The following is a 27,983-nucleotide window of genomic DNA, read 5'->3' as shown; positions in this document are numbered from 1 at the left end:
TCTGTGAATGGGTGGGGGAGAGCGATCGCCACCGGCCTCCTGTCTGTGGAGGGGCCTGGAAAAACGGTCTGTCTCTGCCACTTGTTCAGCTGGAAATGGAGGGGGAAAGAGCCAAACCTGGATCCTGGTGTCAGCAAATGGCTTCATACAGGATCCAACCTTAGCGAGTCTCTCCCATTTCTATCCAGGGACCAGGCTGAGGCCGCGCTCCTCCTTCCCCTCTGCCATGAAGAACCTCATGCCATGAAGAACCATGAGTTCCTCACCCGACACTGCTGACAGTGCTGGGTCTTGACTTAAAAGCACATTTTTCAGGACCCAGCCCTGGCTGGTGTGATGCCAGAGCCCTGGGGATAACAGTTGCAGGGAGGCAGTATGAACTTCCCTCAGAAACCCAGCAGGATTTTGGAGGAGCCATCCCCATCCTGCTGCAGTGACATGAACTCTTCCATCAGCTGTCCATGGTGGTGATAACATGATTGCTTATCCCTCATTAATCCCCATGGTTTAATGCCGTGCACAAACCTGATGGACAGCACCGAGTTATTTTATGCCTCCTACAAATGATGGGTGAGCAGGAGGGTTCCCATCACATGGCATGAACACTGGTGAGGCTGGTAAAACCAAGCTGGTTTTGGCAGATGCTTGGGAAATGGTGAAATTCCAGATCCTCAAGATGGATAATCAAGAAAAACACCCCTATTGCCTGCAGGTTTACAGCATATGCTCTGCAGATCCACAATCTCCTCCTGAAAGGAGGATGAGAAATGGCTTTAATTTAACCTGCCCAAGTGTTAACAGTGGATTACAGTAGTATTTTTTCTTCTTTGCTAATAGCTGCAATTGGTTTCAGACAGTCTTTCATCTGTTTTAAGTTGATTTTTCTTTTAATTAAATGACTGAGCTAAGTGGAAAGAATTCGAGGCTGGGAAAAAAAGGAGAAAGAGCTTCAATTTTTAAGGACAGTCATTATGGAAATACTACCTGCAGCTCTGTTTAAAGTGTGTTTTGTTTATGCCTTGATTGCTTTCTTATTACAGTATTGAAATTCTAAATGGAAAATTACACCATGTTCTATTACATAAGTAACTGGTTTAAACAGCCTGAAATTTAAGGTTTTATTATTAGGTGTTCAGTGCTATGAACAATAGAGGGTTTTTATTATACGGCAAATGGCACTTTTCCACTTGACTTCATTACAACACTTGGTGGTAAAAGGGAGATACTCTTCTTTCATAAATACATGCAGCAAACTGTCTCCCAGATCTCAGAGAACTGAGCAGCAGAGAAGCAGCTTTGGTTCATCTGGACAAATTTAACTGAAGTGTGAAGGCTCTTGATTTTAGCAAACTGCCCAAATTATGTTCCTTACTTTCTGGCACAGTGGTTGACTTGCTGGTTCTCCATGTGATGAAGGAATAAGTCAAAGGAAAAAGGCACGCAGGAATCCCACAGCAGAATTATTCCCAGACAGACAGTGACAATCCATTCCAGTTCTGTTTAATATCTTTATCAACAATCTGGATGAGGGGATTGAGTGCGCCCTCAGTAAGTTTGTAGATGACACCCAGTTGGGTGGGAGCGTATATATTAAGAAGAATTACTTCCTCAAAAGGGTTGTCAAGCCTTGGAACAGGCTGCCCAGGGCAGTGGTGGAGCCACCATCCCTGGAGGGGTTTAAAAGATGTAGATGTGGTGATGAGAGACATGGTTTAGTGGTGGCCTTGGCAGTGCTGGGGGAACAGTTGGTCTCAATGATCTTAAAGGTCTTTTCCAACCTAAACAATTCCATGATTCTGGGCAAAGGCTATATCAAATTGATATATTTTATTATATCCAAATATTTTTATTACCTATTTATTAACTGTCTGTCTTTGGAGCCTTAAATGTTGTAGTTACCCACCTTCAGGTCAGGTATAGTAGCAGGTGTTTGGTTATGGTTACTTAATGTTTTTATTGCAAATGCCAGTTGTATCTTCTAGAGTTTCCTTTAAAGGTACATGCTGTCATACAACCTAATACACGTGCTTTTGCAGTTAAGGATGTATTTTTCCCAAGGAGATCAAATGAAACCCCTGTTAGATAATCAGTGTGAAGAAAAAAAATCTCATTTGCAGATTAAGCCAACCAATTCCAAAGAAATTCAATAAAAACAAAGCAGTGCCATAAACAGAGAATTAAATGTTTTTTCCATATTATCTTTCAAAGAAGTGAGAGACTGACAGCATCAGGCAAATTTGAAATAGCTGCTTCAGTAAAAAAGTGCCCATTGTACAAGAGAAATCAGATAATTTGTGAAGCATGCAGTGTTTCACAGAGTCTCTAGTCTGGAGTCCTGAGCCCTTTCCAAAAATTAGAAGGCTCAAATTAGAAGGCTTCCCAAACTAGGGAATATCTTGGATCTTCCCCTTTCAAGGTATACAGAGATTGATAGATTTAAAAAAAAATTCTTTGCTTGAATCAGAGCTGTTAGTCATTAGTTGGGGACTAAAGATTCATTAAGTATGGACTAAAGTAACATTTAAAAATTGTTTGCTCTTTTACAATGTTGCCAGTTAGTGCTGAAAACTTATTCCATTATTGGTGTTTATCTGTCAGTTGTACAAATGTCTCTTCAGAAGAAGTTATTACACACTTACCACTACTTTTCAGAAGCACCAAACTGAATAATACGTCAGAGAAGAACATTTATTCTTTTTTATGGGCAGGGTAAAGTCGGTGACTTCCATTATTTTCTCTCTTGCACCATGCTACATCTTTTAAGAGCCTGAAGATTCAAATTATCAGGTAGTTAATTTGAAAATAATTTATTGACAAGCCATGAAAGGCTTTGAGTAAAGTACTCGGGGATTTTGTAGCTTCACTTGGGATAGCTGTAAGAAATTAATGAGATGAACAAGACCAAGCACATTCAGATGCTGGAATTTGTGCCCTTGAGACTGCTGTTCCCAGCCCAGGCACAGAACACACCTCAGAGAAACATCCTTCCAGGATCACTCATTCCTACACCTCACCCTTGCAAGGCGAGCATGCCGCCAGCTCTTACATAAGGTCTCTTGCTACATCACTGCCACAGGCTGTTGTAAACCATTTTTCTCCCTTTTAATTCAGGTTCCTAGACAAGCAAAAATGCAGAATATTGCCAGAATAGTCTGGGGAATGGGGATTTTTGTTGTGGGTGATTAATGAAGTATTATTGTTTTGCACTTACATGGAAATTGTAGTTTCATGCCGTTGAGGTCAGAGCCTTAATATGTTATGTGCTCTGCAAAGATGTACAGAGTGATAGCTCATTTTCTGTTACTGCTGAGCCAAAGCCTCATCAGGTTAGAGAGGAATGTTGTAGAAATAGTAATGCTGCTCTGAGATGCAAAGCAAACCTTTATCTTACACTGCTAGTTGCAATTCTGGTATATCTAAATCCACATCTCTACCTGCGTCCAGACAGGGGCCCAAAAGTGAGATGCTGGGCCCCTGGCTCTGTAGATACCTACCTCTCAATCACCCTTTGTGATATGTCCCAAATTTCTCTTGGATTAATACAATTTCTGCAATACTCTGTTGAGATAGACTGAGGGTAGAAATCCAGAACAAAAAATCCTTGGAGTTATGACAAGGCATTTGGTTTGATTTCTGACTTCCCAGGTCAGGCTGCCGTGACTTGGTGTGAATGCGAGATCTGGAAGAACACGGTTCTGGCTATGGTCACAAGGGATTTTACTGCAAATGTTTTTGTAGATATGCATATTGAAAAGTAACATTACCAGCACCAAACCCGAGGATCTCCCACGTATTTTCTCACTGAATGAGACTAAGGAAGGAATGGCATCCATTCAGTACAAGAAAAAAAGGCTTTTAAAAGCACCAAAGTTCCCAAGAATGGTAAATGCTTAACAGGAGTGGAAAATACTGTCACCTTAGGCTCTGCAAAGGGACAATGAACTAATCCCATACACAGATTTTTTTATTTTCTTCTCCCAGTGACCAGACCCATCACATAAATTCTTTCAGCTCAGAATATGTAAAAAAACCCCCATGAGTCTTTAAAAAAAAATTCTGCAGTGAAATAATGATTTTAAAAAATATTTTTCCAAGAGTCTTTGTTCTCAAAGTAGATTTGCAGCCCACACTGATTTGACAGATTAGTGAAAAGAAACTAACAAGTTATTTGTATGAAAATGAGCACACTGAACACTTGAGATACTGATCACCACCCTGTAGTGATCCTGCAGAAATACAGATTGGCAGGGTGGGAAGAAGTGGGTGTAATCCAATAAAACAATGCAATAATGATGAAAAATTGAAAGAGGTCAAAGTCGGGAAGCTTTTGATTTCTTTTTGCAGTGGCATTTGTCAAGGCAAGCAAAATCCATTAGCGAGGAGCAGCTCGAGTTTTAACACATCTGGGTCTTTAAAAATGTTAATGTTTAATAGGGTGTGCTCAGGCTTTATATATTCCTGATAACAATGCACGGGCTGATAGGCATCTCCAGAGGCTGTAAATCAGTGGCAGAACCTTGCAAGGCACACAAGCACTTGGTGTTCACTCTCTTGGTTTATTATGTTATCAGCAGTCATTGACTGAATTATGGCCTTATAACAACCCTTTCCCTGCATTATCCTACGGTTACTGTAGCATTGTTAACCTGTGTCCCATTAGAAGATGATATGACCTTCTCCAGATGAGCACACAGAAATTACTGCGGCTGTTTAATGTACAGGCTCATTTTCTAGGAGGAACTGAGCTGTGCCCACAAGGTCTGCTTACCTTAAGATGGTATCAGTTCTGGCTTGGGCTGGTCAAAAGACAAAGACACGTGAGCAGGGAGCAACGTCTTCTCCCCAGTCCTGTGTGGGATGTCTCACCTGCAAGCCAGCAACTCAGTTGTAGGCTGTGTTTGGAGTTGCATACTGGAAACCAAGGAATATGAGGAAGAAGTGGAGGTGAGGACATCAGATTGGCTGTATTTTAAGACTGCAATCATTCCCTCCCGCTGGAGAGCTCCTCCATTATTTCCCACAGTGCATACACCAGCCCAGCAGGTTGCAAGTCCATGGGCTCACTATTTGAGAAAGGGTTTCACCCTATATTGTCAGCAGGTACAACCTGAAGCTTGAAACAGATTGGAAGCCCTTGGGAAGGTGCTCTTGCTTGCTATGGCGGCAGCCAGGTCCATTCCAACAGACCTGTATGTAAACAGAAGCAACAGATTTCCTCCACTGGTACCCAAATGCCCCCATATAGGGTTTTTTCCTCCCTTTTACTGTGTATGACAGTGTCAGGAGTCTCAGTGGTCACACCATTTTCTCAGAGAAGGATCTGATATTCTTGGAAATATCTGGGAGAACAGAGTGCAGAAAAAGACCTCATAGTTTTGCAATAAATCTTGAGACTGGCGTGACCATCCATTCCCCTCTTTTCTTTGCCCATCCTGCACAGGAAAGTTCCCCCTTGTGAAAAACTCCACTCCTGATAACAAGCCTTGGAGAACAGGCAGATGTGCAGGCACCTTTTTCATGTCAATCTCGTTAGAGTTTATTGATTCCCCTTGCCTTCGGCTAATGTACTTTTATTATTATTAATAAATAATCATCATTTTTCCATCAGTGGAGCCTGCACCCGGGAGCCTTGGAGAATTATATTAAAAGTATTATTAAAGCTAAAGATTTCTAAAGGGGTGAACAGCAGCACAGCCCGGTAATCTGACAGAATCTGCAACTGGGGAACAAAATATCCCCACTTGAGAATATGTGATAGAGCATCAAATTGACTCTTTCCCCCAGAGTTACCATTTCAACAATGGCCTCCTGTTCATAATCACTTCAGCTTTGTTGTCATCCCTCCAGGATGCAGAGGGTGTAGGTGGCTCTTGGGGAGCTGTCTCCTGGGCACGCAGGCTCTTGCAGGCCCCTGCCCTGGCATGGTGCATGACTCAGTGCACCTGGAGGGCCAAAAAACTGCTGCTCCTGCCTGGCACCCCCTCTGCAACAGCTGCCCAGGCAGCCTCCATCCTCTGCCTGGCCAGCTGCACTCTGATCCTGGCTCCTCCCAGGTTACAAAGGTTCAGGATCTCTTTTCCAATCTAGGCAGAAGGATTGCCTGGAGGGGACGGTTTCTCCTGGAGGATTACAAGCATCTGCCCATAAACAGAAAGAGTCATCACCAAACACAGAGCCAGACATGGACACCCAGTCCTCTGGACAGTAAACTGCGAAATAACGACTGAAGTGGTTTCAGGAGCGGTTTGGGATTGCTGGGAGAAAACTTTTGGGCCAAAGATCAATAACTATGCTAGCAATGAAAACACTGTATTGCTCAAGGAGGTGGTTTCACTGGGGTGGAAGGAAAGCGAAGAGAATCAGAGCTGTCACCTGTAAATAGATCTACTCCCATTGGCAATCCTGAATTAGCACATCTTCGTGCAACCACTGTTCCGACTCCTCCATGGTCAGTCTTGTCTTTCCTGAGGGCTTGATTGCCAGCTGCACCCTGGGCCATGTGTTCTTGAGGGCTTTCCTGTGTCCTGCTTCCTCCATTGCATCACCAGTGGTCCAGCTGAGTCCTGTGACTCGGCACCATGGCAGCAATCCAGCTTGGGTCCTGTCCTTGAGTTCTGCCCCTGAAATAATGCAGAGAACAACATGCCCATAACACAGATTTTCACTGGAAAACAAACACCTTGTCCCAGTGTTATAGATGAAATAGGAGCTCCTGATTACGATAATCCATGGTTCAGAATAAAACAGGGTGGTTTATTTGTCAGCATAATGAAGTACATCTGGTCTAAATGGATGTTAACATGACCACAGAGTCCTTTTCTCTGCACAAAGCCACTTCTCCAGAAGGTGTGTTCAGGAAATGACAGAAGGGCTATAAAGGGACCCCAAGACGCTCATGCCCACACCTGGATTTGGACATGGCCCTGCAGAGTTTCCTGCAGTACGTGGGCTCCAGCTCACTGCTCTGTTTGGCAGCAGGGCTGTTTGCTCTCCTTTACTTTCTCACCAGCTCGAAGAAGTCAGTTTGCAGTTTGCCTCCTGGGCCACAGCCTCTTCCTCTGATTGGAAACTTGAACGTGGTGGACCTGAAAAAGCCGTTCCAGTCACTGACAGAGGTAGGGGCTGGATGAGCAGAGAGGGGGAAAATGTGCAATTCCCGAAGTGAGAAATGCAACTAGGAAAATGGAGATGCAATTGTGTTTGCTTTGCATGGAGGGCAGAAATGAGATATTTGGCATATAGGCCGACTGGCAGAATGACTTTATCTTCGAGGTATACACACACAAACATGTGTTTATATATATAAATATAATACACACACTCCTTTCTTTTTAGGCACTTCAGTGTAGACCCCCATCCCTTGCAATCAGCTCCATATTGTTGGTGTTTCAAGCCCTTCAGAGGCTGCAGGTAGAAGACTCAATTTGGGCCAGTCTGCTGACAGATCAGTACTATTTGCCATCAAAATATGTCTCACTGCAGCCAGACCTCTAGGAAGGATGGATGGATGGATGGATGGAAGGAAGGAAGGAAGGAAGGAAGGAAGAAATGGTATCATCCCCACAGCAGAGGGAAGGAGGTCCTATGCACACATTTCCAAAGCTAATTATATCCCTGCAATGCAAAGCACAACTCTGCCTCTCCAGCCATTCCCCTGCACACACACACTGGCCAGGGTTATTAAGGACTTGATACGTGGCTTTTATATGTCTAGCTAAAAAATTTGCTTTTTCTTACACAGTTCTATGGATACTTTTATTTCTAAAAGAAAGAAAAAACCCCTTAAATATTCTAAAGCCAGGGGCAATGTTTGTTTCCGAAAGTGTCTGCTGTGTTCCCGTAGGGAGGTGGGGACAAGTCAGTGTGAATTCCAATATCATCTGGTTGCTGTAGAGACAGTTGAGGTGCTGTGAGTGACCTGCTACATGCCCTGTGTGTGCTTACTGGACACTGTGATGGAGGAAAGACAGTCCACAGTGCACTCCTTCAGCCATTTGAACATCTGCAGTGAGAGGGCAGTGCAGACACTGAAATCCTCCAGTTCATTGTAGAAAAAAGGGCATCCTGGGCTGCAAAAGAATGGAATTCCTATAGCAGGCATGGAGTGCTCATCTGCCCTGATTTACAGTGCAGAGGATTGTGCAGAGACCAGTTTTGATGGGCTTCTGGTTCTGAGCTCCCTTCTGATCCTAGGCATGTTTGAGAGTGTCAGTATGAAAGTGCAACTATTTTTGGCAGTACTGGGGGATTTTATAATACAAATGTCATGTGATGGCACCAGACTCGTTTACTATAATCTACTAAGCGGCTTTATTTAGGATTTCAGGCCTTCCACATTCAATACTTGTGTTTCTGAGTAAAAACAGAGTAGATGCCAAGAAGCACTACTGCAAAGAAATGACCAAAGGAAGGCTCGGAGGCAGCTGTGATTCCCTGCCCCTGGCTCTGCTCACTCTGTGAGCTGCCAGGGATGAAAGAACCAGTGCTAATGTTATCTCCCAAGCCGTCAAACCACCATTTGATGAAAACAAATTCAATTTGTCTGGTGTAATAACAGGAGCTGCTTCTAATCTGAAATTCAATTTGTGGAATGTATCTAATGCATAGCAAATGGTAACCCAGGCACATCAGAAACAAGAAGACATTTGGAGCTGGTAGCTTGAAGTGTATTTAAACGAAGTCTAAAATACCAAGTGAATGATTAGCTTGTCAAAGCTACCTTTCTGTGTAACAGATGATCCATATTTAATTTGCTGTAAAAGCCTAGTGCTCCTGTGACATTATCTACAAGAACAGGCTTCCTAGTTTCTGGTGGCCAGCAAATAATTTTGCAATGACTGCAACACTATGCACCTTGCCATAATTGGAGACAAGTGCTGTCCTGAAAGAAAGAGTTATTGTCTAGCTTTGTTTTTGCAGTGTTTGTGGCTTCAGCCTCAAAGGTGTGTGCACGCCCACTTGCCTCAGGTCAACAGCATTACAATAAACAGGCCTGCCTGCCACAGCATTCTCCAAACAGCCTCCCAGTGTGGTATCACTGCACTGGCCTGTTACTACAGAACACCACAGGAATGCAATGGCATTTTATTGACTCCTCTGATAAGAGCAGTGATAGCAGACACCTTGTTGTGCAAACAGGGTGCAAGCTGAGATGCTGGCAATCGATAGCTGTTGCTCATTACTTGAATTACAGCAGCACCTGGAGACTTCAGGCAGGGCTAGGAGGATCCTTTTAGTCTAAAATCCATCTAGGGTGGCTGGTACTAGTGTTTGAGTCCAGATCTGGTTTTGAATGAACATATTTATTCACCTTGTCAGCTATCCAAGACATATGGCAACGTCTTCACCGTGCATTTTGGACCCAGGAAAGCCGTGGTACTGGCTGGATATGAAACCATCAAGGACGCCCTTTTAAATCATGCTGAAGAATTTGGAGAGAGGGCAGAAATACCCATATTTAGGAAAATGACACAAGGAAATGGTAATTGACATTTTGATTGGGTAGTTTTTGTAGTTTTTTTCAGTACCTTCTTACAGCAGAGGGTATCGCCATCTTACAGATCCATTTTTGTGATCTGAAAGAGGTACCAGTGTGTAGGAAAGCCTTAAAATATTTATAAACAACGGGTGACATAGGATTTACATCTTTATTTTAGGCATAGCATTCAGCCATGGAGAACTATGGAAAACTATGAGAAGATTTACCTTGTCTACACTGCGAGATTTCGGAATGGGAAAGAGAACCCTTGAGATCCGAATCCTGGAGGAAGTAAATTCCCTTATCAAATATTTTGAATCCTATCATGGTGAGTGTCAAGTCTTTCTTCCAGAGACAGAAAACAGGTCTAGCAGAACAATAAAAATTAATGAAAGTTTAACTCTGAGCAAATGGTGTCTTGTGGTTAAAGTTCAGCATATGCTGCAGTAGGTTATTGAACCGAGGCCTTAAAACACTGAAACTCAGTTCCTTGCTGTGCATTCTGGGTGGGGAATGAGTTTTCTTTGGGAGCTCAGGACTATATTTCCATAGGAAATCAGACTGAAAAAAGCACAATCACATTGTCCTTTCTTTTAATTGCTTGAAACCACAGGGAAACCATTTGATACGAAAATGATACTCAACAATGCTGTATCCAATGTCATCTGCTCGATATTGTTTGGAGAGAGGTTTGAATATGATGATCCTGTATTTCTAACTTTGCTGGAGCTGATAAATCAAAATGCTAAGCTGTTGGGCTCCCCTATGGTGCTGGTAAGAGCTCTATTTTATGTTTTAACTTTCAGATTTTTTGGGGATATCAAGTTGTCCATGTTTGTTCTCCTGGCCTCCCACAACTTGCTTCTTGAAAACAAGAACATTATCAGCCAGCTAGCCCATAGAGAACATACCTGTGGTTCTGTATCTGAAACAGATTCCCAGGCCCCTGTGCTTAATCAGTGAAGCTCCTTAGTAAAAGAAAAAAACCTCCAAAATCTTCACAAAAGGAACAACTTTACCCTCTTTGAAGAACAGAAGCACAATCTCAAACCTACCTCCTTGTATTTCACATTCAGTAACTGTCTTAGTTCTGCTTCCCCTAGTACCAAGTTTGACAAACTTCTTTTTCTTTTATTTTGGCCACTGAAATTCAACCTTAGCAAACTAACAGCCTGATAAAAACCTGTTCTTTCCTGACACAAAGCTTCTGCTTTGACCACCAGTGGAGTGAGCCACACTGAGGTCTGTGTCTGCCTGTAACCCCAGACTAGCTAAGCCTAAAAAGCACCACTCAAGCACAGGTCAGAGCAATGTTGTCTGTCTGTGAAGGTGGCCAGTTCAAGTCCCTTCTGCTGCCATAGGAGTGTGGCACACCTGAGGATCTTCCCTGGAATAAGTACAATGCTCACATTCCAATCTTTCACATCTGAAACCCTCTGTCCCACCATCTGCACAGCTAGAAGACCTGAAAGAAGATTTAAGCTGGTGAATCTCCCAAAAGTCATGGCAAGGACTCATGCAGAGGCATAACAGAACACTCTGTTTCTGCAGGAATCCATTGCTGCTTAGACAGTACATGTGAATGTGGGGAAATTACAGCCTGAAATGTCAGGGCATGGGACAAAGGACAAGCAGTGTGATTTGAGATACCAGTATGTGTTCAAAATGTCAATTAAATAAGAATTCTCTTGCTCCACAGTTATATAACTTCTACCCATACCTTGGATTTCTCTCTGGAGCTTCCAAGACTGTGCTACAAAATATCAGTGAATTGAACGCTTTCCTCCAGAAGCTCTTCCAGCAACACAAAGAGGAGCTTAATGAAAATGACTTAACAGGCTTTGTTGATGCCTTTCTGGTAAAGCAACAAAAGGTACTTTAAAGCTGAGTCTCAGAGTCTTTCTCTTCTCTTAGCTATGACTTATTCTTAGGACTGGCCATCTGTCAGGGACTGGGAGCGTGTGGAGACAGAAGTACTGCAGTGAGCAGGATGTATCAAACCTTATACTCACAGTGAGCTGTGCTGGACTTACTCCATGGCTCCACTGAGTTAAAAGGTTGTCGTGATGTCCCATGTGTGTGACATAAGTTACCACTCAGCACACATAAAGAGGAGATCATCCCAAACCTTCCTGCAAGAATGGTACAGTTATAAACTGCATTACAATAAATAAATCCCAACTAATCTAATATCTAGACCTGGGTATTGCCCATATGCTTGGGACCAGACAAATTCCACACAGCACAGGCTGTATTGCTGAAATGCTAAATGTTTAGTTTTCCAGCATGTTTAGAGTCACAGAGACCTAAAATGCAGATAAAAATGGTGGCAACACAGTCACATATAGGTGTCACTTGCTGTAGAACTTATGGCCATTACCCAAATGTTTTGAAGGAGTCAAAGAAACCCCACACTATGTTCGACAATGGAAACCTGATGTTTTCAACCCTGGACCTCTTTGCTGCTGGGACTGAAACTACATCTACAACTGTGCGCTGGGGGCTCCTTCTGATGATGAAATACCCAGAAATTCAGAGTAAGGCTGACAAGTCCCTTGTACAATTCCTCGTTGCATGCTTAAGGCTTTGGTTGTGGAAGGGAGTGGAACTCATTCAGTGCTGCCTAGAGTAATGATTCTGAGTGCTCTGAGAGTGATAACAACCGTTGACTTCATAAAGGAATTTTTTTCAGCTGGATTGCAATAAACCAGCCCAGCCAAGTGGGAGAGGCTGAGGGGCAGTCTGCAGTTACAGTAAAGCTCCCCCATGATTATTCACCTGCAGGCTATGGGCTTACGTCACTAAAGGTCTCCTCAGGAGCTGATTCTGATCTGGTTTCTGTTGAAGGTTATGGGGTAACAAAGGTGTGTAGTCAGAATCAGGCATGGGATGGACTGTAGTGACTCTGTTCAAGTTCCCTTGGCTCAACAACAAACCCGAAAGAGCCATATCATGCCCCAGCTTACCCACTTCTGCTCTTCCCAAATATTCACAGTTTTCCCTTTTCTTCATCTTTGCCAAACTGGAAGTCATTTCAGTTGCAAGGTAAGATTGTTATCAGCTTCTTAATCCTTTCCTCCCTCCAAGGAAAAATTCAAGAAGAAATGAACCGTGTCATTGAACCAGGAGAGCTGCCCAAGTTGGAGGACCGGAAAAAAATGCCTTATACAGAAGCAGTGATACATGAAATACAAAGGTTTGCCAATATTGTCCCTATGGGTGTATCACGATCAACTCCCAGAGATGTGAATTTCCGAGGCTATGTGATTCCTAAGGTGAGCTTTGAGGACAGCAGCTTATGTTGTGCAGATTCCTTACACTTTTCTTTGAAGCAGACAAAGAAAAATACAAATAATTAAAGACACCATGATGCATGTTTTCATGTGACCCTTTGTCTTGGATCCAGGATAACTTGCAGCATACGATGGACTGTGGTCTGTTACAGCTGTTTGAATCTTGAATAACCATAATTAAATCGCACTGGTTTGAATCTTTTATGTCAAATGTGGAGCATCTACTTCAGCACCTTTCTTGAAAGATCTAACTCTGTAAGAAACCAATGTTTTGTGATCCAAAAAATAAAACAGCAGCTACTGATAACAGGCAGAACCACAATGGGGCAGGGAAACATCCCCAGTTCTATTTGTCATGGCTCAATCTTACTTGCCTCTTCACATTAGAAACAAGAAAGCAGTCTGGCTCAACTAGGAGAGTGATCTCCTCTTCCATGTGTTTCTTTGATCCCTTTCAGGGTACTGAGATTATTCCACTGCTGACCTCTGCTCTGAATGATGAGTTACACTGGAAAACCCCGGATCAGTTCAACCCTTCCCATTTCCTGGATGCCAACGGGAACTTCATTAAGAGAGAAGCATTTATTCCATTCTCCATAGGTGAGATGGGGTTGTGTGTGTGTACAACCTGGGGCTGGGCTAATGGCAGTTCCCCCAGATTCAGGAAAGTATGAAAGCCAGGGGTACAGAACAGAGGATGAGGGATTTCTAGTCATTTTTTCTGTCCACCATTGCTGTCGGTAACCACCTCTTCTTTGGGAGATCTAGGAGTCACTGATTTACTCACAGTCACTGAATAATTTCGTATACCTACAGCCCTCTGTGTAGCTTGAGACCAAGCCAGTAGCACCTTCAATACACAAAGAGAAGGAAGGGAAAATTTCCTACCTCAGCAGTCTGCTCTTACAGACTGTATCTCCAGTGTAGGTATCAGAGCTCAACACTAACAGTTACAGTGCTGATCATTAACTTCTCTCCTGGTTGCTTTCAGGACGAAGGGCTTGCCTTGGTGAAGGACTGGCCAAAATGGAGCTGTTCCTCTTTTTTGGGGGCTTGCTCCGCAAATTTGTTTTTCGTCCCCCTCCCGGAGTGGATAAGTCAGACCTGGATCTCACTGCTGATGTCGGCTTTACCTTGAACCCCATGCCTCACCTGGTTTGTGCTGTGCCCTGTGAATGACCAAACAACATGGCAGTAGAGTAGTGAACACTTCAAGCTTGAAAGCAAGTCTAGTTACAGAGGGGAAAACCATCTGTACCTGAGCTTTAGGGCAAGGAAGACATCAGGCACTGCTATTTTTCTCATTCACGCCATCCTCTCCAACAGCTCTTGTGGCATCTCTAATGCAAACCCTTCAGACAGCCCTGAATACTGCTCTCAGAAACAGTGTGATTCATTCCTGGAACAGCACACCAGAGATGCTGTTTTCAGGACTGTTTGAAAGAATGAAATGCCTTCAAGCCTCCTCTATAGATGTAACCCATCAGAGGCTCTCCCCTGACAGCCTCCAAGGGGAATTTCTCAGCCCAAAGTCCAAGCTCTACAGCAGAGCTAATTACTGATGGCCCAGCTGGAGACAACAGACACTTAATGGATCTGGAAATCTCCTCAGGACAGTTGTTCAGCTGAGCCTCAGACTGAGCTTCCATTGTGCCATACAACCTGCCTTATCTTTATTACAGAGTCCCAGACATGAGGGTGTAACGTGGGCTGATGCCAAGACCCAGGCACAGGACGGTTATCAGAAAACATCTAAGTGGTTTGGGAAGTGGGTTCATTCCAACTCACACCGGGCACTTCATGCTGAACAGCTTATTTATGATGGGGCCAATTTAGCAGCTTGCTGCTGCTGCTAAGAAAGGCATTTCTACCACTCCCTCACCTCTCCTGGCTTCATCCTGGCTCTGGCACTTGTCCAATCCCTTACTGGGCCATCATAGATCCCTAAACTGGCAGAAAATGACCAGCCATGGCAAGTAAAGAGTTTCTGACTCAGTGTGGCTAAAGTGACACAAGTCCATGGCAGTGGGAGGGTGATGCAGCCTGGGGCTGGGCAGCAGGACTGCCACGCTCCATCAGAGAGCTGGGAGAGACTCAACCCTCTTCTCCACTTGTCATTGTGAAAACAGATGTAAAACTGATAACAGTCTGGAAGGAGAAGCAGGTTAGACTTTGTTACCAACTTGGTCACTTGTACCATTAACTTGTTGTATGGGGGTCTCTGTGGAAAGCTGGGGACACTCCAGAGACTGTGGCTGTCCTAGAGCAGCTGTTTGATTACTAGAATTGATGATTTATTTCATGTAGCATCCCTTAGGAGTAGGAAGAAGTTGCTGTACCTACAAGGCTACAGTCATTGAGGGAAGCATGATACATGAATGAAATCTGGATGGGGGTGCAGGTACAAGAGAGGAGGCTGCTTTGTGTGCTGTGAAACACGCAGGAAACCACACGTGGGTTAGGAAGAAGTGAGTCACTAGAGATGCTTCTGTGTTGGCTTGGAAGTAAGAAAGGAAGGTTAGGATGAAACAAAAAAAGGGAGAAACAAAGTTATAGAGACTGAGGGGGCAGTTACAGCAAATCTACAACATAACAATAAAGTTGCTGTCATCTAAAGCTGATCTGTGCTGCAAATGGAAGGAAAGAAAGGAGAAAGAATATGAAGGGATGACAAAGTAGGGTGGCTTCTGGCCAAGACACTGACTCTTCTCACTAGCTTTAGTTCACACAACTAAAGGCAGCACTCTAGCATTTATACTGTACCTTGTACTTGTATTGGTATTGCACTTGTACACGTGCTGTACCACAGGGCCAGCTCCAGCTCCTGGTTACAGCTCAAGGAGTCTGCTGGGCAAGCTGTGCAACAAGGAAGCCTTCGCTGCTGTGCTTGCGTACATTTGTTTTGCTGTTGCTCTATTTGCAGTCTAACTACTGCAAGCCTGACCTTATCACCCACTTAATCATTAAATATTTTGTTCTGTTGCTGTTGATCTATCTGGTGTTACAGTATGAAGTTGATTTTGGGTCAAACTGATAAAGTTGGACTGCACCACCTTTAATACACCCACACTAGAGAGGTGAGCACAGGGATCCTTGGGCAGCACATGTAGCCAGGACATGTTTAGCAACACAAAGAATGAGCAGTACTCATAACCACAAACAGCTCAAAGGAAATAATTGAATTTCTAATTCTAGAAAATCACAACTGCTGTGTGAGTCAGGATGTGGCTCTGTGTGGCTCTATGATGTGGCCCCTTACAGTGGTCCCTGTGTCTCTTGCCCTTGCTTACAAGGAACTCATCACAGTAAAAGCCATCAGGAGTTATCTGAGCCTGCAGTCCTGGGTGCACTGCTGGTCAAGAATGGGACTGGCAGGGGAGGCATAGAAATTTGGGAGGATTTAAGTTAAAGGACGCAGGGCTGGTGTTTCACTGGCTGGCTCTCCCCAGGCTGGCTGTCTGGCAGGGCAGTGGTTGCACTTTAGGAGGCCGATGCCCCGTGCTCCACGTCCTCACCGGCACCACCCAGTTCACATGGGGTGGCAGAGTGCCACGTGGGCAAAAGGGATGGAGGACAACCCGGCCAGGAGCACCCCGAGGGGCCCGGCTGCCCCAGGAATGCACCCGGAGCAGTGTCAGCGCCTGGCAGGTGTTCCATGCTCGGCTCTGTGTGCTCAGGCAGGGCAGCACGTAGCAGCGCGGCTCCGGAGCGAAACACGTACCAGACACATTATTGAGACAGGAATTTCTTGTCATCGCAAGAGTTTTACTTACCTTTGTCATTTTAATGCATTGCACTCAGAGCCTGGTTTGGAAAAAAAACCACAATACACTCCCCTTGGCTTTTCAGAGATAATTTAAGTCTCTGAAAGACCTTTTTAGGATTTCAGAGGTTCCCAGGGCAAGGATGAAATACCAGGAGAGCTCCAGCAACATGTAGCTTTTGCACTACAGGGTGCTTCCGATCAGAGAAAACCCTGCAGGAACAAGCATTTTGCCCAGGGTGCAGAGCATGTGGAAGTTCTCATCACAGTGCCCACGTTCTATGTCCTGTGCCAGCCTGATCTTTCCTGCCCGTCTTCACAGCCCCTCTGCCTCTTCACTCACTGAGGCAGGCAGGGTTGAGTCATCCCAGGCATGCTCTGGGGGAAACCGTTGCCTCCAGCCCATTTCTTGGAAACTAATAAAAAAATAAATCCCAGAAATGTTGCAACACACTCGCTGCTTCTGCTTCTGGGTGGCTGTTGTGCTGTAACATCTCCACACCACACAGAGAGCTCCAGTGTGCAACACAGCACCGTTTGCTCTGGGACCCTACTCACCATAGCTATGCCCCACTCTGGATCAGGTCCTCTTCCTTCCCTGTCTTCTTTGCATTTGGAAGGCTGAGGGACCATATTTGCTGAATAATGGCCTTTATATCATCTAACCTTTGGACAAACGTACCTTTAGCCTTGCGCTTCCTCATCATGTAAGAGAGCTCTTTCTTTCCCGAACGATCTTATTCCTTTGGCTGTTTATTTCCAACTTCCTCCTGAAAACCACTATTCAACCAGGTAGACTTCAATTATTTTCTACAAGATTTAAACCTTTATGAGGGATACAAGCTCCAGATGTTTAGCATTTTTGACTTAAAATCATTCCTTTCTCCTGTCTTGTTCCCCTTCTGGAGCCTGCCAGGTCATCTGGCTTCATTAACTTCCCTAATATCTTCTCTCTATCTCTTAGAAGCTGCTCTTGCAAAATGAAGAGTCCTCCCAGAAGCTTCGAATCTAATTTTGTCTTTCCATTCCACTCGTGAATCCACTCATGATCACTTGATCCAAGCTAATTTTCCATGGCTAGCTATTACATGTCCTCTACTTCAGACACAAAGTCTGAAATCACATCCCTTCTGGGCAGTTCAGAGCTGACTTTATGAAGAAATTTATGGGCTACAAGCCCCCAGGGATACATGGGCTTTACCATTATTAACAACCTTTGATCTCCACTTGACATCAAGAAAGCCAAAGTCTCCCATAACAATACTATTTTTTCTCTCTAGTAACACAGAGATCTCAAATCCTATCTCAATCTGAATCTGGACGTTCTAATAGGTTTCATAAAAAACCTTTATATTTCCTTGTGTCAGCAGAGTGCTTGGAGGGTCATAGTACTGCTAATGAAGGACCTTGAGGTCTCGGGGAGGAGGAGGTTATAGAGGAATGCCAAGCACCTTTTCCCATGTATATGTTCTTGCACACACATGCATGGGTTTGTAATTTGAAACTCTCTTTACTTCTGGACAGGCTTTGCAAACTGCTTAGACCACATTCTCTGAGGTGTTTAAAGAGGGTGGAGTATGCAGTATTTATTTAGGTACTCTACAAACCTTAATAAGAATCGAGTGCTTGTAGCAATCGCAGAGAGCAAACAGAAAGCCAGCTGGCAGAAACTGAACAGTGCCACTGCATTTTTATTGCTTATAACCCCCAAAAAACAGATTATTACTAAAAAAAAATGTCTTTTTTAATTTCGTTTCTCTCTGATCCTGCATTAATTTGTCTGCTCTGTGCAACAGTATTATTAGCCGTAGTCTATTTTTCAAATGGCTATAAAAATTCAGCTTTCAAATTACCTCCTGGTCCAACTCCTCTTCCGATCATTGGTAACCTGCACTTGGTGGATCTTAGAAGGCAAGATAAATCACTAATGAAGGTAGGACAAAAACCCCCTAACCCAGACCCTCATAGATTTTAAAGCTGCCTGGGATGTATCAGTGAGAACTTTTTTGTCTTTTTAAATTCAAACTAAATTATAAAGGTGTGAAAATTGCTTTATAATATCTTTCTGGGCTTCTTCTACTCAATTCTTTGTTGATGCAATGTAATTTAGGAGCAATCAACCATTAAAAAAAAGACCTCTGGGTAATATGGGATTTCTTCATGTAATTGTGATGATGTACATGAAGTCTATAATGCTTGTGGGATTTGAAATATTAATTTGACAGCTTGGACACCCAGAAATCTTTTAAAGCGTTAGGACATAACTAACGTGAAATGAAATTGCTTCGCTCCCGTACGCCCTGGAGATCTGGCAAGAGGAATTCCACAATGCAGTGACCCCAAAACTGCTGCGGAGAGGGCCAGATCCAGATGCTCCACTGCAAAATCCCCCTGATGAATTGGATACGCATTAAAATCTGGATGGCAGTACAGGACAGGGATGGGAAAGTTGTGCTAAGGAACCGGAATGAATAGCCTGTAAGCTCTTCTACTAACCTGTAATTATGACAACTTACCCCACTTACGGTGGTAAAGTGTCCTTCGGTGCAAGATGAGGCTGGCACAGCCCGGGGTGGATCTGTGGGCTGCTGAGCCCGGCTTTAGCAGACGGCACCCGCAGGGACCGACCCGCGCCAGGGTCACGGAGAGAGTGAGCAAACAGACAGCGCCGGTTCACGGCTCCCGTCACACCGGTGCTCAGCAAACACGGGCTGTGTTGTGGGAGCAGACCTTGGGGGGTTAGTGCTGCCGTGGGGTGAGGCCCCAGCACCTGGTGTTGTTATGGGCAGTGTCAGGGTTGGGGTCAGTTTACCCAGCAGGGCTGGGCAGATGCTGCTGCAGCCTCTGAACGGCAGTTCAGAATTACCTCCGCGTGCTTTTGTCCCTTGCTACTCTGTATTTGGTATTGCTTGTGTTTGCCTTTGCTTTGGGATTACTCCAGAGGGGTTATCCCTCCATCTCACCCCACAGAAAGCAAAAAATGGTGCTTGCACTGAGCAGCAGGCACCGACTGGCGTGTGTTGGTTGGGCACTGATGGGTGTCCCCTCTTCCCTGCGAAAGCTGCCACTGGCCCAGCACAGGCTAAGGCTGCACATATACACCTTGTGTTTGCTTAGGCAGCAGATTTGGACTGTGGCTTCCCATCACCTTGCTTCAGCTCAGCCCAAACTCTTCTTGGCTGTCCCCAAGTGCTGTTTTCAGGTTGCCAGGAAGCAAGATACAGAGGCAGTGATGGGCTAGAGGTGGGCAAGCCTCCCACAGTCCCCAGTGCAGTGCCAAGGAGATACGCAGCTTCTCTGGTCTAGTAGCAGGGATGCAGGAGTGTTACCAGAATTTTCCTGTGCAACAGCATCATTATTTGTACTGAATTGTCTTCTCTCTTTTCATCTTTCTCCGGTTTGCCAACTTTTGTTGCCATTTGAGGTCCAGTCTTTAACTCTAGGTGGGTTTTATCATTTTTAATTTATTTCCTCCTTAACAGCAAAACCAGATTAATAATGAACTGATGGGGGTGGGGATCCCTTCATGGTAAGAGGCCTGAATTCCATATGGATGCCAGCAAGGCATCCATATGAGATGCCTGGTGTTTGACTGTGATGAGCTCCAGCTCTTGGGTGCCATTCTGCAGGTAGTGGCTCTGCAGCCATTCCCAGCAGGATGCCAGGATGGAATATGTCCTTTCAGAAAGCAACGGGTGCTTGCTGCAAGCACGCTCCCTCCCTTCCTGACCATCACAGCTCGCCTCTTTTTCAGCTTGCGGAAAAATACGGCCCCATCTTCACCCTCCACTTTGGGTTCCAGAAAGTTGTGGTCCTGACCGGGTACGAAGTTGTGCGGGAGGCGCTTGTGAACTACACAGAGGAGTTTGTAGACAGACCATCCATCCCAATATTTGACCAAATTCAGAACGGAAACGGTACTAGAGCAATGATGGGGGTGGGTGGGAGGGACGACACCATCGCTTAGTGCCAGCCTAGCTGTGCATCCCCGGAGCCCGGCTTTTAAACATCCCCCTTGGGCCCTTCTGAAGCCAAGCTGACAGAAGACATTTGGCTTTCCTCACTTGCGCTCAGTGACTCCTGGCTTTCCATCATTTTTGCTAATGCACTTGCAGCTGATCCGTATCCTAAAAGTTCAAGGGTGAGGAGTGGGATTTTTAAAGGCACTGTGGTGATTCTGGGGTTAATTTCCATAAGGTGTCGATGTGAGTGGCTCACTGCCACCACCACGTTTATGAACCTTCCTCATGTTTTCAGGGGACTTTGGACTAAGTGGCTTGGCTGTTTGGAGCTGTAGGATTTTTCCCTTTCTCCCACTGCCAGGTGCCTCAATTTTGGACATTATCAGTCCCCACACCTTTGCCTTCCCACGAAGGCTCTTGGGTGCATGAACATGAAGTAGGTTCGGGGAAAAACAATAGACTGAGGCTGGAAAGTCACCCCCACAAACAATCCCATAATTTTTCCAAGGCAACTCTACATCCCTGAGTATTTCGGAGGACTTTTTGCCTTGTTCATCCTCTGCTTCACCTGAGGCTTTAGCTTTAAATCCAAAATGAAGCTTTGTATGGTGGTCACAAGCTGAAGTTGGGATTAGAATTAGAAATAAAATTACCCAGCCATAATATCAATAGATGAATTTATTGCTACATATATGAAAGGAATCGATGAGGAGAAAAGTATTTTTTAGAGCTAATTTACATGTAAAATATCCCTGTGGGAGACTGCCAGTATTGCACCGTAAGTCCTTTCACACTTATCTTCTCAGCCCAAGTCTGAGGCACTTAGAGGTGACCCAAAGATGGAAGTTCTCATTGTTAAGTAACAATGGTCACAAATTTTCCCCATGAAACATTTTTGCTCCAGAAAATGCCAATTTGTTGACTGTGAAGCTGTTCTCAGAAAAGGAATGATCCAGATGAAATTAGAGAAAAATTAAAAATTGAAGTTTAGAAATTTGCTTTGAGATTTTTAGAGAAAAAAGTTTTGCTTTCCAAATTAAAACTACACTGTTTTAAAACAGAGATTGCTCTAGAAAAAGCAAACACATATAAAAACCTCACAGCCAAGATGAAGATGTGGAGTGCTGGAATCCAGCTTTTCAACTGACACAATCTGAGATAGTTTTTTGATTATTCACCCAATTTTTTCTTTGCAGCACTCTGACGGGATGAAACACCCGTCCCTGCTTGAAGGTTTTAGAGATCATCGAAGCATGAGCTCAGAAACCTCCACAAAAATATCAGTATTTTTGCCACTGCTGAAAATACAGCATTGCTGGGAATCTCAGTAAGACAGTTTAGCACTGACCAGGGTTGAGAAGACTGAATTATTCCATCCCACACACAGATAAAACACCTTTATGACTGGAATAGGACAAAGGGAGAAGCTTCAGAGATACAAGGTTGTCGCTTGAGGCCTTAGACCTGTAAACAGTAGGGTTGGAAAGGTTGCATGATTGACTTAAACCAACATCTCCCTCCAGCTCTACAGCCAACCCGTACTGGTCTGAAAGCCATCCCTGCTTATCTGCCACTCAGGAGAGGGCTGGGGTAACTGGCTTGGGAGGGAGCTTGTTTTCCCCAAATGACAGGCTCAGTGAGACTGGGAGAATGCAGCTGAGAGGACATAGGGATGGGACCCACAGAAATGGGAGACCCTTAGTCCTTAAATCCATGGGAAACCGGGCAGCAGCAACACTTGTGGAGATCCCGCCTCATCCAGTCCTGTTTTGTTTGGTGTGGTGGGGCTCCTCTGTGCCTGAGCCCAGCACCATGTCTCACGGCCTCTCCAGGTCTGTTCTTCTCCATCGGGGAGCTGTGGAGAACAACTCGGAGATTCACCGTGTCCAGCATGCGCAACCTCGGCATGGGGAAACAGATGATAGAAGGGAGAATTTTTGAGGAGCTTCACTTCCTCATTGAGAGGATCAAATCCTTCAAAGGTGAGCTGGAAACCATCACTGTACAGCTGTGCAGCCTCATACGTGTCACAGCTGCTCAACATCTCACAGCATTCCCGTCCTCCTCCCGTTGCAGGGGAACCTTTTACCCTGCCGTCCTTCAACTGTGCTCCCATCAACATCACCTTTGTCATGCTGTTTGGGGACAGGTTTGACTATAAGGACCCAACATTTCTCACTCTCTTAAGACTCATAGATGAAGTTATGATTCTTCTGGGATCTCCATATTTAAACGTGAGTGACCTGTCCCACAGATTAACAGTTTTTTGCACTGGCACATCATGTCTGTGAGCCACACAAACCATAGGATTTGCTGATGCTGGAAAAAACTAACTAGTCTCAAAATGACCTAATCTGGCTGGTGGCCTGGCACACTGCAACCCCAACTCTGTTGGGAGGCTGATCAGGCTGTTACCAGTAGAGGATCTGTTCCCACAGAACAGCACAAGTGCTTAAAATTTGGTCATACTAAATAGAGGCTCAAATGGTTGCAAAGCCCTCCCTGATGAAAATCTACCCAGGAAGTCCTGGGATGCTGAGATATTGCTACTGAAGACAAAATTCAACTGATATGTTGTGCCTTGGGAAGAAGCTGTTTTAGCACCCACCAAGGTCATGGGTTTGTTCTCTCTACCGGCCATTCACTTAAGAGTTGGACTCAATGATCCTTGTGGGTCCCTTCCAGCTCCGAATATTCTGTGATTCTGTGTGATATTTCTGCAGGCCTAATGTTTCTCCTTTTTAATTCCTCGTTAGTATTTCAATTTCTACCCGTTCCTTGGATTTCTTTTCAAAACCCACAAGATTATGCTTAAGAAAATAGAAGATGTGCGTGCCATTTTAAGGCAATACATGAAGGCGAGCAGGGAGGATATCAATGAGAACAGTGTGAGAAGCTACATCGATGCACTGATATTCAAGCAACAAGAGGTATTTGACTGCTTAGCTCTATTGACTGTTTCTAATGCCTCCTTTGGATTTTCTAGCTAAAACAGTTGCTAAGTCTTGATTTCAGCCATGTCATGTAAATCTGTTGAAATCCATGCTGTCATTCTAGTGGCGTTGAAATCGGGCGTCAGCCTCTTATAGTTGGTGCATTTTACTGCAGGGATTTTTCTATCAAAATTAAGATACAAAAGCTACAGTCTCAGTCCACTCCTGAAATAGGAGCACTAATAATGTGAGATCAGCTTCTTGTTCCTAGTAGAAAATGCATGAATTCACATGAAAGCTGACGCTGCCTTTCTTTTTACGACAACAAATCAATTAATCGTTGATACTGTTGCTCTAAGATAAATGATCTGCTTAAAGTACTTGAATGATAAATCATCAGTACAAGTCCTAACCCTGCCCTGCATCTTACTTAGTAGAGATTTGGCAGTTTCACGCATCAGTTGATTTCATTCAACATAAAATGCTTGGGCTCTGAGGTTTTTTCTTCTTTCCATCTGGATCCGGGCTGGCCTTAGGCACCAAGTATTCTACTCAGTTCTGTGGAGGAAAAGTTAGCACAATTCTAAAGCCCAGGTAAAAAATGGCCTGAAAGGTGACTTTGGACATTATTGGGGATTCAAACCTGCCCTTGGGGATTCAATCCTACCCTCAGAGGTAGGATTAGCTGAATCTCCTTCTGTACAGGGCTCCTTCCAAACCTGCGAGGCTGAGCCTGTGAACAGCACCTGGCTCTGGGCTTTTTCCTGCTTCTGGGTGGAGATGGATATTGAACCCAAACCCTACTCCAAACTTTCCATCTGTGGTGCTCCCATCTTTGGTGAGTGCTGTGCATTCAAGATCAGGTATACTGTCTTAGCACCCAGTTCACAAACACGAGGCCATAGTGAGCAGTGTCGTAGGCTCTGCAGTCTTCCCTCAGCTTGCTGAATACTACGACTGATGTTTTTAAGACCTTTCTTACCTCTTGTGTTTTTCAAGGAGAAAAACAAGAAAGACAGCCTCTTTCATGATGACAACTTAATGGCATCCATCCTCGACCTGGTCATGGCAGGAACAGAGACCATAGCCACCACGCTCCAGTGGTCCATCCTGCTCATGATGAAATACCCAGAGATTCAAAGTGAGCAACTTTTACCTACACTCCATCCATGGCAAGGCTGAAATGGGGAAGGGAGAGGCCTGGCCTCAGATCCACAGAAGCTCTTTTGCCTTAAGAGCTGAATCCTACCTCTTCATTGTGATGAACTCCTGATGTAACTAGATGCTGACTTATAGTCCCTTTGCTAGTCTCTTGCTAGGAGAGAGGATGAGTGGAGATCAAAGTATGATGCTGAGGAAACAACCTATCCATGTGCCTGAACAAGGCATAGAGCAGGGAAACCCACGCTGGAGTTTTGAGAATCCTCTCCCTCCAAACTCTGGAATAATGGGGTCCCAAAACCAAATCCAAGGAGGGAGTTGGCTTCCTTTCTGAGGCAAATATCCCTTTTGTTTTTTCCTTCCAGCAAAGGTACAGGAGGAGATTGGGAGAACAGTCAAAGCTGGAAGCTGGGCCACGTATGAGGACAGGAAGAACATGCCGTACACAAATGCGGTGCTACACGAAGTGCAGAGGTTTATCACCCTCCTGCCCCATGTTCCACGGTGCACTGCTGTTGATACTCACTTCAGGGGCTACTTCCTCCCCAAGGTAGGTACCTGCTCTATCCCAGGAACAAAATACCCTCGTCAGATTTGCCAGTGTCACTAGAGAATGGTTTCTTTATAGGCAATTATGGGATAGAGTCCAAAATCATCCCCAGAAGAGTTTCTATACTGCATCCAGAGAGACTGGTATCATAGGACTCAATCCATTCCCTCTCATACTCAGGACTTCCTTACTCCATGAGTGACCCTGGTTTACCTCCTTGCTGCCATCTGCACAGTGAAGTAGCTGCCAGAGAATGTGCAGGATCTTACCTTCTACTTGAGGTTTTCACATGGGGTTTGGCTTCAATCCTTGGCACTGGTGGGAAAATATCACTGATCTCTCTCTACTGGATGATGGGATAAAACCATCAGGGTCTCCACCTATTCCAGGTGGAGCAAATCTCCTGGGACACCAAAGTCTGTGTGACAAAAATGAACCCAAACAGAGCACTTTGTTTTCTTTTGTTCCTTTGTGTACCTTTCTTTCAGGGTATAATTGTAATCCCATCGCTTACCTCAGTGCTGCTGGATAAGACACAATGGGAGACACCACATGAGTTCAACCCCAACCATTTCCTTGATGCTGAAGGGAATTTTGTAAAGAAAGGAGCTTTCCTGCCCTTCTCCACAGGTAACTAAAGGGCTGATCTGCACAGAGCTGAGGCTATGGCAGGACCAATTCATTACAATATACACTAAAGAGGTTTCATGGCTAAGTACTGCCCTTAACTCTGTCAATAAGCAAGCAACCAACAATTCTGCATCTGGGCAAATGGATGCTTTCAGAGCCCAGCTCTCCCACCACTGAATCTAGCACAAAGAGGGGTAGGAAAGAAGAAACACACTCATTTAGATAAGTGGAACGTTAGGATAAAGTCCACAGGAAAAGTGAGTTTCAAACCATTCCACTTTGGAAGGAGATGGCATTTATCTGTCAGGCTTTTCAAAGCCCTTCTCAAAGAGAAAGGGTTAAAGATGCTGAGAGTGTTGGAAGAGCTAAGGAGAGGAAAGGGTACACCATTAATGTGTAATAACCCCGTTACATTGCTGTGCCCTGCTGCTGCAGGTGGCTGTGTGATGAAGGACTAGGCAGGCGCACTGTGCCAGCTATCTTTAACAACACAGGCTCCTCTATTCCAAAATGGTTTAGTGCATTTCAAGGTTTCACTCCTGCTCCCATTGCAACATCTCAGATGCTAATGCATCCATGGCAAACATTCCAGTTTGATTTTTCCATCAGGTTAACTCTTTGCTTTCCTCTGCAGGGCGAAGGAACTGCATCGGAGAAAGCCTGGCCAAGATGGAGCTGTTTGTCTTCTTTGTAGGGTTGCTTCAGACATTTACTTTTCGACCCCAGCCGGGAGTTTCAGAGTCTGACTTGGACCTTACTGTCCCCCAAACAACTTTCACATTGAGGCCTCAGCCTCAGGCGACCTGTGCTGTCCTGCGTGAATAACCACAGCCTTGTTCAAGAGCACCCCAAAAACCAGGAGGCTGTTTAGACCCAGCTTTGCTCAAACTCGCCATCCCCCCGTCCTGCCACATCACCCTCTTTCATGTCCCTTTCCCGTTGTCTCCATCCACTCCCACTCCACTGCTCCATCCGGCCCATAGGTTGCTCTTTGCTCCCGTACTTTGGGGCTGTGTGGGATCAATCACAAGCCGTGATGGTGCTGACAATCACACCCCACTTCTCAAGACAGACTGTGCATGGAGCCGATGAAGGGACCGACCAGCTGGCCTGGTGACGGGGATGCAGCCCATGAGGGTGTAACACCCAGGCTCCCACAGTTCATAATGTCACAGAAATCTGCCCAAAATCCTGAGGAAAGTGACACCATGGTTTGCTGGAAGCCACAGAAATACACCGTGGGTCACACACTTGAACTATCCATAGGTACCTCCTGAACTTTTAGCTTCTGGCAAAATCCCACTAGGATTTTGCCCACCTGGCAGCCAAGTCAAACACCAAGAGTAAAAAAACAGATCAATTCATGTGACTTGAGGACAAAGTTATTTCCGCCCTGGAATAGTGTCCTGGAAGATGTCCAGAGTCTGGAAACCTTTTCAGATGAGGAAGTGCTGCTACCACCAAGTTCAACACTGCTTCACAGTCTGAATGAAACAGGAGCTACATTTCTAAGTTGCAATTTAAATCACAAGGCCACATGAGATTTGCACCAGCATCCCATCATAAGATGCTAATAATACAGAAAAATAAACTATACCCACCACTAGTTTTATGCATCTCTGTCTTTCCTGACCTTGTTAAATAGGAGCAAAGACTGTTCCTCGCTTCAGACCTCCTGCCCACGTCAGCAGTTATTCCAGTGTTTGGGATGGTCTGGCCTTTGGAACCAGCCATGCAATTTTCCTGCAAATGGCATCTAATTTCACAGTGCTCATTTTGCACACAGACATGCACAGGCAATGGGGATCAGGGATTAAACAAGAGCTGGTTTTTGGTTGACTTCCTTTCCTCTGGAGCTCTGTCTGGCTGTCTGTAGCTCTGTTGTCCCTATCTCTAGCACTCTTGTCTGCCATCATATTCCACAATCTTATCCCAGTTGATGTATAACTCACACAGTTTTTCATCCATTTGTCTGCCTGTGACTTCCCGTTTCTACATATGCATTTTCTTATCATGTGCTTTATCATATTGTTTGTTTCTTCCTTCATGGGAACCCAATAAACTTTTAATCCCACGTCTTCATTACATTTCCTATGCCTGGCACCCAACTTTGCAGTACACAGAAATGAAAATGCCATGAAAGGTTGATCCTGAGCCCAGAGTGACAATGAATATTATAATGTCAGATGTATCTCATGGATGAGAGGTTCTGC

The 27,983-nt window shown here is 44.7% G+C and overlaps 2 protein-coding genes and 2 long non-coding RNA genes across 7 annotated transcripts; 2 read left to right on the top strand and 2 right to left on the bottom strand.

The window, feature by feature from the left end:
* Positions 1 to 56: 56 nt before the first annotated feature.
* LOC113967655 (cytochrome P450 2K1-like) lies at positions 57 to 13,950 on the top strand. 2 transcript variants are annotated; one of them, XM_027683417.1, is made up of 9 exons: positions 6,761 to 7,115; positions 9,319 to 9,481; positions 9,657 to 9,806; positions 10,092 to 10,252; positions 11,178 to 11,351; positions 11,874 to 12,015; positions 12,566 to 12,753; positions 13,230 to 13,371; positions 13,763 to 13,950. In XM_027683417.1, exons 1-9 carry the CDS (start codon positions 6,918 to 6,920, stop codon positions 13,948 to 13,950), a joined length of 1,506 nt encoding a protein of 501 aa, XP_027539218.1. In that variant the 5' UTR covers positions 6,761 to 6,917. The 2 variants fall into 2 exon arrangements, with proteins under 2 accessions (XP_027539219.1, XP_027539218.1); XM_027683418.1 differs by lacking the exon at positions 13,763 to 13,950 and adding an exon at positions 57 to 163 and having other exon boundaries at positions 7,010 to 7,115; positions 12,566 to 13,314.
* LOC113967663 lies at positions 1,105 to 3,862 on the bottom strand. The gene is made up of 2 exons (XR_003534263.1): positions 2,640 to 3,862; positions 1,105 to 1,667 (listed from the first exon to the last, which is right to left on the bottom strand). It is a non-coding gene; the product is annotated as an uncharacterized LOC113967663 (long non-coding RNA).
* LOC113967662 lies at positions 3,901 to 12,608 on the bottom strand. 3 transcript variants are annotated; one of them, XR_003534260.1, is made up of 6 exons: positions 12,445 to 12,608; positions 11,491 to 11,610; positions 9,706 to 10,403; positions 9,528 to 9,575; positions 9,311 to 9,421; positions 7,763 to 8,069 (listed from the first exon to the last, which is right to left on the bottom strand). It is a non-coding gene; the product is annotated as an uncharacterized LOC113967662 (long non-coding RNA). The 3 variants fall into 3 exon arrangements; XR_003534261.1 differs by lacking the exons at positions 7,763 to 8,069; positions 9,311 to 9,421; positions 9,528 to 9,575 and adding an exon at positions 3,901 to 6,620 and having other exon boundaries at positions 9,706 to 9,760; XR_003534262.1 differs by lacking the exons at positions 7,763 to 8,069; positions 9,311 to 9,421; positions 9,528 to 9,575; positions 9,706 to 10,403 and adding an exon at positions 3,901 to 6,620.
* Positions 13,951 to 18,111: 4,161 nt separating the features above from the next.
* LOC113967654 (cytochrome P450 2W1) lies at positions 18,112 to 27,376 on the top strand. Its single transcript, XM_027683416.1, is given in 10 exon segments — positions 18,112 to 18,261; positions 18,264 to 18,467; positions 20,289 to 20,451; positions 22,329 to 22,478; positions 22,573 to 22,730; positions 23,253 to 23,426; positions 24,429 to 24,570; positions 24,956 to 25,140; positions 25,629 to 25,770; positions 26,405 to 27,376. Coding segments are annotated over 10 exon segments (1,659 nt in total). The 3' UTR covers positions 26,596 to 27,376.
* Positions 27,377 to 27,983: the final 607 nt, after the last annotated feature.

This window comes from Neopelma chrysocephalum, unplaced genomic scaffold (assembly GCF_003984885.1).
Source record: "Neopelma chrysocephalum unplaced genomic scaffold, ASM398488v2 Primary Assembly neopelma1_65, whole genome shotgun sequence".
NCBI lineage: Eukaryota > Metazoa > Chordata > Aves > Passeriformes > Pipridae > Neopelma > Neopelma chrysocephalum.
Note: the sequence above shows the minus strand (reverse complement) of the source record. Positions and strands in the feature narration are given on the sequence as shown.

Bases quoted from the DNA above. Each gene is read 5' to 3' on its own strand.
- LOC113967655 (XM_027683417.1), top strand. From the start codon at position 6,918: ATGGCCCTGCAGAGTTTCCTGCAGTACGTGGGCTCCAGCTCACTGCTC. The intron at 12,016-12,565 runs GTAAGGCTGACA...CCTCCCTCCAAG, and splicing joins GAAATACCCAGAAATTCAGA to GAAAAATTCAAGAAGAAATG. The intron at 12,754-13,229 runs GTGAGCTTTGAG...GATCCCTTTCAG, and splicing joins GAGGCTATGTGATTCCTAAG to GGTACTGAGATTATTCCACT.